The sequence below is a fragment of the Sparus aurata genome, chromosome 21 (genome assembly GCF_900880675.1).
Source record: "Sparus aurata chromosome 21, fSpaAur1.1, whole genome shotgun sequence".
Classification (NCBI taxonomy): Eukaryota; Metazoa; Chordata; class Actinopteri; order Spariformes; family Sparidae; genus Sparus; species Sparus aurata.
The window spans coordinates 19189587-19206880 of NC_044207.1; the positions used below are offsets into that span (position 1 = coordinate 19189587).

At 41.6% G+C, this 17294-nt stretch overlaps 1 protein-coding gene across 1 annotated transcript in view; it reads right to left on the reverse strand.

Moving 5' to 3' along the window:
- Positions 1-17294, reverse strand: part of b4galt2 (UDP-Gal:betaGlcNAc beta 1,4- galactosyltransferase, polypeptide 2) — a 178262-nt gene that overhangs the window by 153785 nt on the left and 7183 nt on the right. Inside the window, exon 2 of the mRNA XM_030402127.1 lies at positions 549-1581. Coding sequence (XP_030257987.1) covers positions 549-960 — 412 coding nt within the window. The 5' untranslated portion in view covers positions 961-1581. The remainder of the gene's footprint in view (positions 1-548; positions 1582-17294) is intronic.

Consider the following 17294-nt stretch of genomic DNA (forward strand, 5'->3'; position numbering starts at 1 on the left):
TCGCCAAAACACTAAAACCTTGATTGAAACATGATGTTTTTTATGATTTCATGAGAAAGACTGCTGATCAAGGGCAATAAAAGACCTGTAACACCTGCGAGGCTGTCGTACAGCATGAAAAAACATGTCGACACCCCTCACAGCTGTAGATGTAAGTGCTTCAAGTACAGCACTGATATTCACTTTACAGGCAGAGAAGTCTTCTAACATCTGCTCAGGCCATTTTTGTCTCAACAAGACACCAGCCTGATATCTGGAGACTGCTCCCTAGCTGGCGTTCACGCTCGTTACATGGCAGGGACAGACTGAACTAAGCACCAGAGAGGAGACCTCATCAAAAAACACAACATGAGAATACAGATCAGAGTCTTTTTTTCGGTTTGTCACGCTCGTGGATGCAACCCTTTTAAATGTTTGGCTTTAAAAAAAAAAACATTTGTGTTTTGACAACTTGGTTTTAATGATGTGGACATTTAACACATCTTGCAAAAACAAAAATGGAAATGGTGGTGACAGAGGAAAAGACAATGTGAGACATTATTACTCACCGAGGCCGGGCGGGTTCTCAGGGCACGGCGGCAGCGGTTTGGGGGACGGCGTCTGATTGGTCTCGGGCTGCGAACTCGGCACCACCTGCTCGCCTGTAGCCGCGTAGCTGGCTAATGTTGCGTTGGGCCTGGAGAGATTGTAGTAGTAAAAATGATGTCCATTCCCTGCTGCTCCGCTGACGTTATTCCTGGATCCATTGCGCCCATTGTTGAAACGGCTGAAGAGGTCGAAGCGCTGCGAGTAGACGTCGAAGTACAGGATCATCATGATGAGGAAGTGGAGCAGGCAGAGCAGCAGGACGCCTTTACAGATGCGCTCCAGAGTCCGGCCCAACATCAGCCGGGTCATGGCCGAGGAAGATGACCGTCCTGCGACGGCCAGCCACGACAACGCGGACGCCGCTACAGGCATGCGCTCATCGTGACAGCCATGTTAGCAATATCAGCTATTAGATCTATGATAAGGACATGTGGTTAGCTGACAGCGGACTATCTGATTTCTGCAGAGGTCATGGGGTCATTGATGAGGATAGAGGGGCAGATACACCTAAAGAATGAGCTGCAAGTTTGTTTCTGGTGCACACACAAGTTCCCTGCATGACAAAAGTCCCTAAATGTTTTAATCAACCTCAATCCCTGGATGAATGAACCTTGATCTCATGGACCTAAGATATAGCAAAAAAGTACTGATGATAAGGTCGATGTAATCTAAGACATAAGGCCCTGATTTCAGATAAAACTGCTGATAGACATGTGATCATATGTGAGTCATTATCCCAGTGTCAAGGTGCTGCTGCGGCCATGTGGTGTCCCACTGTTGAACGCCGATCCAATAAGTCCAAGGACTAACACCTAGATCTTCCAATTAGCACGTGATCCCAGTGGTGGAAGCTGCCGACAAACATTCATGAGTGTAGGGTAGATGGCCAGCTGATGCCTCAGTCAAGATGTCCTCTTCTTACAGCATCAGCTCGGAGTTTGTTAGTTGGTTATTTCCGGTATTATCCCTCGACATCAGGTACGTCTCTGGCACCTGAAGGGAAATAAAAGACAGAAGCGTTTTAATTGCACTGATTCCACCAGATGTTAAACGTTAACGATGGCTGTGCGCTATCGTTTTTGACCACTTACTTAAACCAACACAGGTGAAGTGCTTTTAATCATAGCCGTGAATTCTCACTCAATACAGTGACCCGCCGCATTACTCGCTGGATAAAATCAAACAAAGCATCATTGATCTTACTCTGGCAATTTAAGACTATTCAGTGACCTTGCTCTTATTCGATATGCCTGGCTGAATGGCGGTGAAATACATTTAGTTCACTCTCAGTAGGAAGAGAAGCAAACATGAGAATTTAACATAAACAGAATCAAGAAGAAAAGCATCTATAGACGCAAAACAAACAAAAAGGTTTGACCGTGGCTGTTCGGCCGAATTGACACGCCAAGTCAATTTTCCAGTCAAGTGGTTTAAAAAGCATTTATGATGGAATGAGAAGGCAAGTGGGAATACACAATGCAGCGAACATGCAAGCAGAGGAGAGACGGAGGGGCCACTTAGAGTTTTCCCCACGGGCAATGCTTATTGTAGGTTTATGGCTTTTCCAATCAATGAGAGAAAAGAAGAGGATGAGGTTGAAGGAGACAATAAAAACAACACCAGGCTTTTCTGATGAAAAACCAACGGAGTCAGAGAGAAAGAATGAGAGGGAGCGGTAAGTGCTGAAATGCTAAGGCCGGCAACTGGAAAATGAGCGGATATCTTAAATCTAGTGGCAGTTCAGAGTTTCTCCAGTCGTGCTCAACACCACAGACATCCCCTGGGAAAAGTCCTCAAATCTTAGATTTTCCCAAAATATTATAAATATTAAAATATAGACTCTCGTGGAGGATCAGAGGGTGAGTCATGAGCTTATACTGTCTGCGACCTGAGACTGCTCAAGTTTCGTGTCTTTAAGGCTCAGTCCCATTTCCAATTCTCACCCCTACCCCTCGTTTTTAAGCGCACCATTGCCCCAAGAACAGTTTTCTAAGAGGTAGGGGTTGTAATCTCCCCCATAAAACAGGACACTCCTTCACGATCCTCACACGACATCAGTTGTTGTTTGGCGACCAGACACTTCCAATATGCTGTCTTGATTTCTCTCGCGTTACTGTGGCAATCTGGGTATTATCGCGGTGGAAATTGTTTTATGCTTGTTATAACGAAAAAGGACCATAAAACATTAAAATGACAGAGAGTCCGGAGGGCCATGTAGTCAGAACATTTTGCTCTACCCTACTACCCCGACAAGTATCAGGACACCCCACCACAAGATGTCAACACACAAAACGGAGGGGTAGGGCTCAGTGGTAAGGGGCAAGGGATGTATTGGGATTGGGCCTTAATGTTTCATTCATTTTTGATACTCCAACCTGGTTTAGTTGGCCTAAATATTTCACAAGACACTTTTTGCACAAGCCAACCGTTGTTGAAGACCAATTAAGCGTCTAAAATGGTCAGCGAAAGCCCACCGGTGAGAGAAGTGGGCCTGATTGACTGTTTAGCTGAGCTAATCAGTGCAGTTATTTTTCTCCTCTGCCTCGTCAACAGCTCCGCTTGCAACACATTCTCAATGACAAGTGGTTATTTCAGTAAGAGGGGGTCAGAAAAATGCTACTTTAATCCACAGTCCAGAGTCCTTGGGTTTTTGGGTTTTTTTGGAATGACGCATAGAGACTCTGGCTAACTGGTGTTACTGGGAGTTATTTCCTCTCACACAAGGGCAGATCGTAGAAGCTCACTGGCAATGAGCTGTAGTCTTTGCGGTGTGTTCAAATGCAGATTTTGACCTAGACACAGGGGCAGCCCTTTGTTGTTATTCTGCTATTCTGTTGTTTTTCTTCTATATGTCTGCCTAGTGTGTGTCTGGGCCCTCAGGCACGGTGCTCTTGTTTTTAATAATTGATGAAGATTTATCAAAACTATTTTCTGCTCCATGTATTCAACCAAACAAGTTAGCATATCTAAGAGGTGGTATCAAAGAAGGAATCCATTTCGGATCCGAAGTCCACTAACGTCAAACCCCAATACAGGAAAAATGCAGCATGAATTAAGATCCGTGCTCGACTGGTTACTGTGGGTTTAGTTTCTCTGTTGCCTCTTGAGACAGGTGGAGGCAAAGCGCAGCAAATTGAAACATATGTTGGTTGACTGAGCTGATGGCGGCTGTCTGTCCAGAAAAGTTGACTGCCTCTCGCTGCGTTCTGACTTTTTCGTCTGTGGGCAGCAAAGTCAAGACTGCCAAGACTGAGCCTCAAGGGTGTGTGCATGTGTGCATCTGCTCGTGCGAACGTGTGTGTGCGCAGCTTACTAGTTAATGAGATGAATTTTTGCTGACTGAAGGACCCCCACTCCAGTCTCACCAAAATGCTTGTGCAGGTCAGGATTTATTTTCCAGGCGCACTGCTCTTCGGCGACTGAACCGGCTGCCATGTAATGTATCGGCTGAATTTTTCAAACACGTGGCGGAGGCAGTCAGACAGATAATCAGTAAGACGGACAGAAGAGCCTTGGCCTGTTTTTCCCACTTCGACTACAGAGCTCAGGGGCAAGCAGGTTGTCCTCTGTGACCAACAGGTGTTGAACCATGAGATGGTGTAGCCCGACAAATCAGCAGCAGAGAAACAGAAGAAATAAATCTGTGGACAGGATTGAGAACCTGTTTTGCTCCAGATGACCGGCTACACAGGGACTTTTTTTCTGAGATCAATGTAGATACAACACACGTCCGTGCTTTGTTCCCTCACATGGGGTCTGAAAGTAAAACCCACGAGGGGTCGAATCTATCTGCACCCCGGTCTCTTTATTTGCTGATATTTAGCTCAACTGACTTTTCTCAAGACAACAAGTTCTATCTTGGGACTTTTTTTTTTTTTTTTTTTTTTTTTGGTCTTGAAAAAGGTCAGCGGACCGAAAACAAAAGGCAATAAAGCGGTGCAAAGGAAATCTCTGTTGTTTTGCTCGCTCTCCTGCTCCCATCTCCCTTCATTTTTCCTCTCCCTCTGCGGGACATCTCCAAGGGATTGTATACACGACGGCGAGCGGTGTTTCGCTTTCAACTTAATATGTAAATGTCACCTGGGGAGGAACAACAGAAGCCAGGAGTGAGTCCGCGTGTTAAGTCTTTGAGGCGCGTGAGTCAAGGAGAGTCGGGGAGAAAGATCAAGAGGAGGGAACAGGAACGACGAAGATGGCCACGGTGACAGAGAGCGAGACAGCTCCTTTATGTAACCAGTTTATTCAAGGATCCCTGCAACTCCCTTTTTAACAGCAGCAATACATTTCGTAACAGTCCCTGATCACATCATGTCTGCCAAAAAGGAACCCACGGAGAAATTAAAATATGTGAGGTGGACTGCAACTACCCGTTTCCACTTCCATTAAGTTTGTCAAGGCTGTTTCTTAATGAGCTGACTGAAGACGGGAGAGTCCAGATGTGCTGAGGACAAGATGACAGGTGACTGAAAATCAAACAGACATTATAAACAAAACACCGTCACGCCTCCTAGCCGCATCAAAATTAAGCCGAAGCTACGTCTCAATGCGACGGTGTAAGGATTTGGGTGTTTCTCCCACCAAAGAGAGCACAGGAGGCTTGCTAATCTTTATGTAAAGCTGCAGAAAAGTGCAGCCTCCGTCACAGAGGTTAACAACCGTGCAAAGTCATTGTTGAAAGGCTTCTGGATTAATTATAACACAGCAAGGGAGGAATTTTGAAAGAGGAAGTCGTCAGCGTCAGCTAGCGGGATCAAGAGGTGTGGGCGACACCTCTTACAGGGCGAGCGGCAACCTTTTGAAATGTCATTCATTACCAGTGTTAGTAGTGTTTTGATCTAAATTAAATCTGCACTTAAAGTAAAAACCACTTAAAGGAACAGTTTGACATTTTGGAAAAACAATTATTGTGTTTTCTTGCAGAGAGTTAGACGAGAAGATTGATGCCACCATCACATCTCTGGAAACAGGGGGAAAGAGTTGGACTGGCTCTGTCCAAATATAAAAAACATCAAATCCACCTGCACCTCCAAAGCTCACTGATGAACATGTTACATCTTGGGTTTTGAGTAAAAGGAATTATCACAGGCAAACTCGCGTGAGGAGCAGCAGTGGGACAAACTACAAACCCAGGGAAGTGTGTTCCACTCATTCAAATATTGTGCCTGAAAATACACAATAACATGACTCCAACATACAATGTGCAATGCTAACATACATTAGCAAAGATTAATTCATGAAAAACATTTAACATTAGCTTTTCTATAATTGCTGCCAACATGGCGCTATAGGCTGAATACATACGAATGTAGTAGGGGGTCCCTGTTCTTGGCCTGAAAATGTTAAAGACCCTTTATTTAAACCATATAATAACGGAAGAGTAAAAATGACAGTTGGACATAACTAGTCAGGGGTCAGCTAGTGCAAACTCACATGTACAACACAATGTGTTGTGCTGAAAATGTTCGTGATGGTCACTGATGAACTTCTCAAAATTAGGATTTTCTGCTCATATCATTTTTGTTATCGTTGCACTTTGAATATCTTTTGAGTTTTAGACTTCAAATTCATCATTTTCGTCAAACTTGTTGAGGCATTTGTTCAACCTCTAACCTTTGCCGTAACTCGCAACTCTCAACTCGCTATCTGATGATTCTGACATCGGAATGAATTCATCTTGACTACATGTCGAATGTGATGACCCAAATTCCAAACCTCCACAAACTCCACAGAACATCTAGACTTTTTTTCACGTACGAGCCGGGTACAAAATAAAAGAGTTGAGTGTTTCAAGCAACACTTCAACCAGAATTTCAGATGTTGACTTGCGCAAACTAAAGCTTTTAATGGAATATTAAAACACGCGGGATAAGCTGACCTCAGAGGGAGAGGAAAAAGACTGACAGAGAAAAACATCAAACCCTTCAGACTGTCACTTCTGTTCCCTTTCGCAAAGGTAGGGTGAATTTATTTTAATGTTGATGCCACTTTCTTGCTGTGATCATCATAGTTCTTGACAAACTACAAGCCGGATGAACTCTTTGAACTCACAATTTAAATATAGACTGACGCCCTTATGAAACATTTTCTCAAATACTGTACACACACTAATTCACACGGCACACCCAAGCATATAAACGCTCCTGCAAAGACACTAACATGCAGTTGGAGGGGAGGTGCCTCGACAGACGCGTCTGCAAGTGCAAGAAACTAGTTTTCCTCTTTCGCTTGACACTTATTTATAAGTTTATATCCTGAAATGCACCGTCAGTAGAAACTCTTTAACACCCTTTTCTAGGTTTCTTGCCAACAGCTGCGACAGGAGGCACAGGGATTGTACGTTCCCAAAAAACATTCTCTTTGCACCGCACTGTATTCGTCACCAGAAAATAAACAGTGTGTTCAGAAAGTCAGTCGAGGGATGTATTTTAGAGCTATCGGGGATTAACAGACCGCAAACCACATGTGACTAAAGGCTGGTGCTGTCACGATCTGCATTCAAGCAACTTGGTAGGTGTGGAAGTGTTATTTTTATGGTAAAAAAAACCCAACAGAAATCTAGATCAGCGGCCACCAAACTTTTTCATGGCCAGAACGCGATTTGTGTTTTTGTCCGAGGTCAGCTTCCAATGACGCCTGCGCATGGCAGGTCAGAGCAGGTCAAGGTTGTGGAGAGAAGTGAAGTGGACCATAGTAAGGACATATTATTGCTTTTTAATGGAGTGATAAGTATAAATGAACTTATTACGCTTCATGAGTAACTTGCACACACTGTTGATGAATATTATTTCCTATTTCAGCCAATCGTGCTTCCTAAATCCTACAGACTAGACCTTTAAAAATAAAAAATAAATGCTCTTCTGAATGTTACATTTATTTACTGTGAGATATTCTGGTTCATCCTTCAAGGTGCAACTCTTTAAATTTACATTTTAATAACACTGCAGGGATTAGTTGTACTACTGTGGTTTCTGGCTTTGCGAGAGTTGCTCATGTATACAATTACAGATGTGACTCTCACAGACCCGAAAAATACTGTACAGTGCAGGAACTCCTGACCCAAGTGGAAACGGATGTCGTTTTAGCAACAGAGGACACACAAGGGCATCGATGTAAGTAACTAGAGGGATGTAAGATATGTACACGATTCAGTGACAGCGTGTGGGTGTTCAGACACACACACAGACATGCAGTCAGTGGCATCGAGGCATCAAGTTGACAGGACACCCTGAAAACACTTCTGCATGCAGGTGAACATTTGCAGGCTTTAAATGAGCTCTTCAAGATACTATACTTGTTCAATAGTTTCAGCTCTTGTCGCCTCAACGCAACGGATGCCTCACTTTCATTTAACACACACACACACACACACACACACACACACACACACATACATCAAAAAGGACGTCCAGATGAAGTGCCAGCTAAAGCTCGCAGATTGTCGACAACATCTGTATCTTAAAATTTTAATTGGTTGCCAGACGGGGCGGCCAGACTGGTAATTTGTGAGGGTACATAATTCATCGAGTCTGGGCTGAGCATATGTGAGAAGGAGGTTATGATCTGTGGCAGAACTGGGGACTCATAATGTTAAAGTACAACTAAAAATATTTTTTTTAAATCACCTCTTACATCAAAATACTGAGCAACAAAATTGCCCATCATGCAGTCTCATCAAGGATTTTTATCCTAAAAAACAACTCTCTCCGGTTTATTGGAGCTTTGGGTTAAAAATCAGTGTTGACATATATAACAATCATGTCTGTCTGTTGTCGCTTAATTTTGTTAAAGTTTACTGCATTGTATATGGAGGACTTATAATGCTGAAACTAAAAAACAAATAAAAAATGGCTCAGAAAATACATCAATATGCCTCTCACTGCACCAAAAATGTATTTTTTTAAATTGTTGTTTTTTTGTTCTTATTTATTAATGTCTTTTAATAAATTTATCTATTTGCATTTTTACTTTGGTATTTTGGTATTGCTTGCTTTGCATTTCCCTGTATGTATTTACACAAACGTATTTATTTCTGTATTTTCTTTTCTTTTCTTTTTTGGGATAAAAAATTTAAAAAATTAAAAAAGATTCAAAGGACTCAGGTGGACATGCAAGGGAGTAAATAAAGAAACAAATACGAAAATAAAAATGGAAATGAAAAAATACTTCCTAAATAAACAAGTTAATAAATTGAATATATTTCAACTAAAAAATATATAAATTAATGAATGATTTCAATTATTTCCAATCTTATTTTCAGTGCATTTAATGGCACCTTTACTTATTTATTGAGGCTTTTTTTGTTCCTTTTCTTTTCTAATGTGGCAGTGTCAGTCCTCCATAAGAGCAGAGCTGTTACATCCCCCACTGTTAACCACTGGTCAACCACCACACTGGAGCCTCTGTGGGTTGAGGTCAGCTTCAGCTACAGTATACTCAGGGCCAAAGGGTCAAAAACAAGCCTGGAGAGTTTTAATCATTAACCTTTTATCTGCAAGTTATGCATTCAGTCAAGTCGGTCTACAGCAGAGCTCGGTTTCAGTACATTACAGTAAGGTTGAGGGATATTTAAGTGCATATGAAAAAAGGTTTCTAAATCCTCCCTTGTATCCACTCACACTGTATTTCAGTGCTCTGTTCTCCTCAACAGATTGCTTTCACTGTGCCGCAACGCTTCACCTCACTTTCGAACCGAGCACCCCTACTTGTCAAGTATTAAAAGACGCAGCCATGCTTCCCATTTTCCACGGAGACGTGAGCACAAAAGGGATCACAAGTCAGCATTTTAAAACACCAATTATGTCAACAAGATGTGTGGGATGTGCATGTTTGTGTCGTCTAAAGTTTTTGTTGCAACACGGGTATTATTAATAAGAGTGCAACTGGGAAAGAAGTCAACACAGAAAATCACCACAGTGTCTATTGCTTTTGGCCACGCTGTAGCTCTGCTGCCTGCAGTACAATCTAGAAGCATCAGATAAGTCTGGTAGAAGGAAAATGTGTCAGTACTTTTAGTCTGGAGACGATGGGTTTTTATATTACTTTTAAATTCATTTTCTTAAAATACATGAGAGCATCAGTGCGTCAACACATTCTCACAGCCAGCTCGCACAAGACAACAGCTCGGACAGTGGCCTAAGGCTTTAAACCTAACCCTCTAGCACTGGTTCTGGACCTGAGGGGCTCTGTGGTCAAGTTAGCAGTTAACACATGCAATGTCTGTTTAGACTTTCAAAATAAAAAACTAAACAAAGAACTTTCAGAAGTTATGACATACTTTTGGACTGTTATCAACGAGTACTCATGGAACGATATTAGAATTTCATGTCATGATTATCCTGTTTAACATATGTGTGATTCACAATATTATCCCGATTATCATAAATAATAATTGCAAAAATTGCACCTAAACATGCAGGAACACCTTCAACCTTACATCATGCTACATAACAAATATTTTCTTTACACCACAGATAGGACACACATAACTAAGTACTCATAAGTCACTTTGAGGTCAGTAATCTCACCTCCCTGTTGTTTGGAATCTGTCGTTTTTAACTTTTTACGGTTTAACTTGTTTCAGTTGGGGGTATTGTGCAAACCAAGCCTCAAGCCACGGTGACAGGCTCAGGTAATTCAAAATACATTTCTGAAATTAAAGTTTTAGCTTGGTTTCCGGTACCGAGTGGCACCACTTCAGCCGTCACTGTCCTGCTCAAGGGCACCTCAGCAGGGCAGAACACACAAGGACGCACGTGGCTTTAACACAGGTCACCCTGATGAAGCACGTGGCGGAAGATCTATGAGGGATACAGGGAAGGCGGGCGGAGCGTTAGGATGAGTTAAAGCTGTGAACCGGGTGCAAAGAAAAGCAAAGGCATCAATCTATAACTGCAGAGAAGATGCAGTGAAGATCGGCCGTTTTAATATATAAGTAGTACAGTTGCATTGCCCGGGGCCCGCTGCTCCACGTACTGTATGTCTATCCATTCCAGGCAGCAGCAGAGAGCCGAGCACTTCATATAAACTCAGAATATGAGACTGTACTTTCACCGACATCGTCATTGATCATTTATAATAAGGTTTAATGCGACGGAGCAAACGGCCGTCTCTCTTCCTAGCAGCAATGAGCCACACACACACATATACGCAAAAACACACGCGCAAAAACACACGCGCGCACACACACACACACACACACACACACACACCCCTCTACAGCCTGAGTCTCAAGCGTTGTGCATTTCCACAGCAGATGTTCTCAGCACGGCCTCGAGGCTGCAACTCTTGTTTTGTTTAGACTCGTTTTTTAATCAAATGATGTGGAAGACAACAGACTGTCTCAAAGCTTTGGAAAATTGCTTCTGACCACTTGTTTTTGTCATTTTAAAGTCGGCCTAATCAATATATTTATGTTGAGGAGAGGCTGTTTATAACACAGAAACAAAGATCAAGATGGAGCAGAATAGATAAGATAAATAAAAAGAAGAATAGAAAAATGAATAGAGAATTAAGATTTAAGATAATATGATGATAATTATAGCTCTGGTTTTAAAAGTCAGTGGATCGTGTTGCTAGATATGATATGAACGACAGAGACGTATCATCTGACTCATCAGACTGCAGCAGCTGGAGGGAATAGTTGAACATTAAGCTCGCTATGCTTATTTGCTTTCATGGCAATTGTAACTCTTATGTCTTTCTGGTAAATATGAAACTTCAGAGAACCTCTCAGCCTATTCAAGTTTTACTTTAATACATTTCTGTCTCGTTTTTGCAAATTGTTTGTAACTGCTAAATTAAGAGGTCGACGGATTACTCTGCACTCATGGGACATCGATTATCAGTGGAACTTGGCTCTGACAGTTACCAATCGTCCGGATCCTTTGAAAATAGTCATAATATATATATATATATATATATATATATATATATATATATATATATATACATATATACATATATATATATATATATATATATATATATATATATACATATATATATATATATATATATATATATATATATATATATATATATATATACATATATATATATATATATATATATATATATATATATATATATATATATATATATATATATATATATATATCTATATATATAATGACTTTCTGTAGAGAATGCACACTGTTACATTATCCAGATTCTGGACTAGAATCAAGGCTCCTGAAAGACAAAAGAACGCTCACAAATTGTTTAAGATCAGTCGACCTCTGATGAGTTCACCGCTTGTTTCTGCTGACCCCAGGTAGGCCAAAATCGTAGTCATTTCAGGAATAAACAACGTGAATTTAATACTTCTTCATATGTTGACGCTAACAAAGAAGCTAAAAAAGCAAAAGAAAGTTCTAAAAAGTGACTCAGGGTGTAAAAGTGAAATCTTTAGCTGCATGAAGATCACAGCCCGATCTCTCTCTCCTTCCTTCTCCTCCCTCCTTCACTCTCTCTGCCTCTTGAGCCTCGGGCCTCTTGCGTTTTAACCTACAACCCAGCCCTCCCGGTCTTATCAAAAATGCATTAGCCATGCTACACTTGATAGTAAGGCGCCTCAGAGCTTTCTCATGGCTCCGGCACATCTTGCTGTAGGCAAGTTCATCTCCCACAAACAAGACGGTGCACAGCGGGACCAACAGAAGTTATCTTTGGCTTGGCACCACCAGCCTCAACAGTATGTGTCCAATGTATGAGGAAAAAGAAGCTGCATCTACATTCACTTCACACATAAAGAGGTCACTTGAAAGGGAGTGTGTCTCTTTTTGATTTATTCATCTTTATTTACTATTTTAAAATTCAGTCAGGGGGTATTTCAGGCCATCTGAAGTCTACAAAAAAAACATTTTTCAACAGGACAAATCAATTTTCAAAGAAAACGACAGTCTAGCCGAGGCTGCGCTGAAGATTAGATCCCCCTGGCTGAAAGCACGAACGAATGAGTGATATCATAAAAATGAAGGAAGAGATGGGGGGGAAGGGAGAGAAGGGATTGAAACAGAGAGACGGAGGAGACAGAGTGCACTACACACTGTCATTATGAAGGATCTGGGTCACGTCACTAAGAAGCAGGGCATGATGTTAACAATACAGCACATTGTGCAAGAGTTAAGAAAAAATGACCTACTGTCATATATTGTGCCATTGTTTCAGCCTGGAACCGGAATAAATAATACAATCTAATCTCGGGGAAAGGACCACAGCTCATCCACAATTCAAAGGTATCAGACACATAAATCTACCCACATTCTCTCTGCCTTTAAGGAAGAGCTCCAACAAGGAGTTGTATAATGTGTCGATCAACAGAAAAAATGTGTCCTTTAATAAGTACAAAAGCCAGAGATCCACAGGCTCAACATATTTTTGGTGGTTTTCTTTTCAATCTGAAAATATACTGAATAATTTGCAGGTTTAGATTTTAGCGGTGTTGATCAGTGTAAACAAGACATTTTAATGATCACCAATGGCCAATGGTCACCTTTTAACAATTGTCAAGAAATTTTGTTTTTTTTAGGTATCAACTAAAATGCACTCAGTAGAGCACATACCCCCACCAACGCCCAACAATCCCCTTTAAAGTAATCAACTCTCATCCGATATCAAACTCGTTAGCCCTGTATCAGTCATAACATTAAACCGCCCATAACTTCAGCCATAATTAGAAAGCAGCCGCCTAATTACGCCTGATTTTTTTCGTGCCTTACTCCCTGAGACTCTTATGAAAATATCAAACTCATGATGTTAAAGAAAGGAAGAAAGAAATTCCTGGAACCATCTCTTTATCCTGATCCACACCAAAGGTTGTTCGGGTCTATTCTGGACCAAAATCCATCCTCAAAAAACAGACAAGGTGAAAAAATAATGTCCTTGGCGGAGGTACTTAATAAAGAAAATGTAAGGGCAATCCTTGGCCATTCCCCTTTTCTTCCCAATTTCACATTTCGGCCAGTTGACCACAACGTTCATCTGCCTCTTGCCTCTCAACAAGCTGCTTTTTATTCCTGATGTGGTCTACCCAAGAAAGAGAATACACCACCATATCATCCAGATGTTACAGTTATAGTGTTATCCAGCCTGGCTGACACTTTGATCATCAACCTTGGTTTGGCGAAAGTCCAGCAAGACTCTGACAAACTCTCTGGAGATACAACAGCTGAGCCCTCCTGAGCTCTCTCTGTTAAAGGGACCTACCAGTAAACCCTTTAACGGATCACGTTTGGACACAAAATGAGCACGTATCATTTTGACAATACAATCTAACCAACGGGTTAACCAAGGAAACAAAGAAATCTGCACTGTTTTAGATTTATTCACCCTTTGATCGTTCAAATTTAAGAAACAACCTTTTTTATATAACCTTCGTTCACATCAAAAGCCTCTTTAGTCTGTTATACAACTACCTGCTCACAGTCGTACACACTTATGCAGGGACGAGCCAGAAGCTCATGAATGTGCCAGCGCAAAATTGATGTGACACATCAGATAAACAGCGGCCAACGCCGTCGGTGAATGTCATCTTATTTGCCGACAGGCTGATGGCAGACAAGATGAACATCGATGCTTTGCCGATAAATCAGTGCATTCCTCCACAATACTCAATACGCTTCCATTAAAGTTTGTCCAAATCTGCTGATTTGTCTCAGGAATGTTGTGAGTAAAAATAAACGAAACATTCATTTTCAACACATTTGCAGCTGAGAGCGATGCATCTGCAATCCGTCAGCTACTTTCGAGCAACTTAATCCGTCAAAATCAAACTTGTTTTCTGCTTATCAAATCATCATCAGTGACACGAGCCGCAGAGTGCTCTGTGAAAGCCCACCGTCACCTATCAGAAGACCAATAGGTTAGTCGGGACCCATCATACATCATCCAGTCACTGAGTCTCGGAACATTTCATGGCTGCTTCTTTCAGCCTCTCTGTTGCGGAGACACATGACGGCCCATCATGAATGAATCAACTGCTCAACTCCTCTCAACCACAACACTGACCTTTCGCTGTTCATTAACCGACTGGATTCAGCGGTTTACTGGGTTCATCCCTCATCCTTACAGAAAAAAAAATAATTCAATGGACACTCAAGTGAGGGATGAAACAAACAAACAAGGGAATAAATTATATCGACAAGGCTGGACTGATGTTTCTCAGTAGGTTAAAAGAGCCTTTCTATGGATTATATGTGGTATTTAAGCATCTACAGACCATATTCATATCAGTCACATAAGGCCTCTGCCCTGACTTTAGTGGATCCGTCTTGATAGACTGTGCGTGGTATCAGTATTGACTGATGAATCAATCACATCTACTTTATTTGAATTGACAAGGAGGCTGCGGTCAACCATGTCATGTTTAATGAGGAAATATGGCAATTATGATTTAAAAACAGAACGGATGCTTCGATCTCATTAACGCAAATGTTGACTTTTTTTGGCAACTTTTCTGTCACTGTTTTCTTGACTCCATCAGCAAAAATGACCTCACTCTTCTTAGAGCAACCATTGTCAACCAACGATTACACAACAACTAAATGAACGATTGCCCTTTCATTCTGTACTGCAGAGGAAGAACTAGCTGTTAACTTTATCCAGGTCTCATTGAACGTCCATGGCTGCAACACCACCTTAGATCACAATTTCTGCTAATGATGGAAAAGCAAACAACTGACAGTCAGATGAAAGAAAAAAAACCCTTGCTGCTTGTTTGTCTACTTTAGTAAAGCCACAGAGTAAACCTAAATCCTCTCCCGTGACAATCTTTTAGAGATGGGTCAGTTAACTCAAGGCAAATGTAAAGATTACATGATCGATAACCAGCATCCCCGCCAGAGGTGCACGCCGAATGCACCTGCCTGTTCTGCCTGGAGGCAGGATTGAGACGACGCTGTGTTTGCATTCAACCAGATCCATACTGACAATTCCTCATCATTCGTGCTGTGCGCAAAAGCGATACAGAGGCCGATATTTTTATATACAAATGAGAAACACAGGTCAAGAGTACAGTTTGCTGACGACAGAGAGGGAGAGCAAAAGAGTAAAGAGCAGATAAATAATGGAAAATAAGAGAGGTGAAGCCAGGGGAGGAGTGGTAAATAAGAGTGAGTTTGACCTCTGCCCTCCCCCACTGACATCCTCTGCTTTCATACACAGCGAGGAGAGGAGAGGAGAGGAGAGGAGAGGAGAGGAATGATCACACTGTCCGCTGCGATCTCTTTGAATCTTTTAGCTGGCGGTAGTCGATTTCACCAGCTGCAGTACTAACTGAAGATGGCAAATTTAATCGTCTGTGGCTAATTGACATCATGACTTCGGCCAAACTACAAAATAAAACAGATTGCTGTCTGTCAGGCATGGAAATCTGAAGAACATTGTGGACTGTAACTGGTTGTAAGCCACGTAGATAAAATATTTTTCAAATATACAAAGGGTATCTTTACCTGCTTTTTTTAGTTTACAGTCATGGTCCTGTCATTTCAGCTGCTGTCTGGCTATACTTTGAGCTAACATCAGCATGCTAAGCAGGTATAAAGTTAACTAAGTTCATCGTCTTAGCTTGGTGTGTTGACGTGCTTACATATGCTAAATAGCACTTAGCACAAAGGGCAGCTGAGTCTGATACAATATGTGGTCATCAACAAAAGTAGGGATGCATGGGACGGATTTTTTAGCTAATACCGATAACTGATAATTACCTGCTTCTCATGGCTGATAGCAGTAAGATAACAGATCATTTTCCATTTTTGAATTTTAAGAGGAAGTACCCAGACGTGTAGTTTATGCACGCCTAAGAGCAAGAAAGTAAGATGTAGCGATCAAAGATGGATGATGATGACAGATAATATTCCATAGCTCTAATAAGACTTGTTAAAACTCCTAGACTTTTCCCCTCCTCTCTGAACCCCTTGTCAAACAAGTAATCCACACCGGTTACGACATGTTTGCCTCTCTTGTCTACGCTACACAAGGGTCCTCAGCGCGACAACAGTGAGCTGCGTTTTTTAAGTTAAAGGTGGAATATGTAAGAAGTGGCCAGCTGTTGAAGTCATACCCCATACACCAGAGTTTCAACTACCAGCGGCTAACGGTAGCTGCTGTTAGCCAGTTAGCTCAGGCACTACGGTTAGCTGTGAATCTGGTGGTCCAGACTGGGAGCTCGGGGCACCAGAGGAGTGTAGGTGTTTACGCGGCTAGGGCAGGAACTTTGCACCAGAATGGTGCCAGGGCTAGCTTGTTAGCATGCTAACTTCTGTAGATATCTCTGCAACACTGCAGACTTGAAAAAAAAATTATATTTCTTCACATTGTGTTGTAAATTTTTGTTTTCAACTAAAATTCTTAGATATTGCATCTTTAATACAAGCAGTCTGACTTTGTATTATAGACTAAATTTTAAATTAATAAATCTCCCACACTCAGGTCATTCATTTATCGGCCCAATATATATGCAACATCCCAAGCTAAAGCAATGGGCTAGATAAAAACTAACCAGGGGTCACCAGACTTATTACAAAACATCCTGAGGGGAAAAACAAAACCACAAATGTGAACTCTGTGATGGCGCTCGAGGAAAAGTCAGGGAGTCATCGAAGCCTGCAGGTGACTTTTTATCCCCAGAGGATAAACCCTTCTGAGTATTCACTCTGGACCAAAGAGGTGTACCAAACATACTGCCATCCCTTGATCAACTAGTGCTG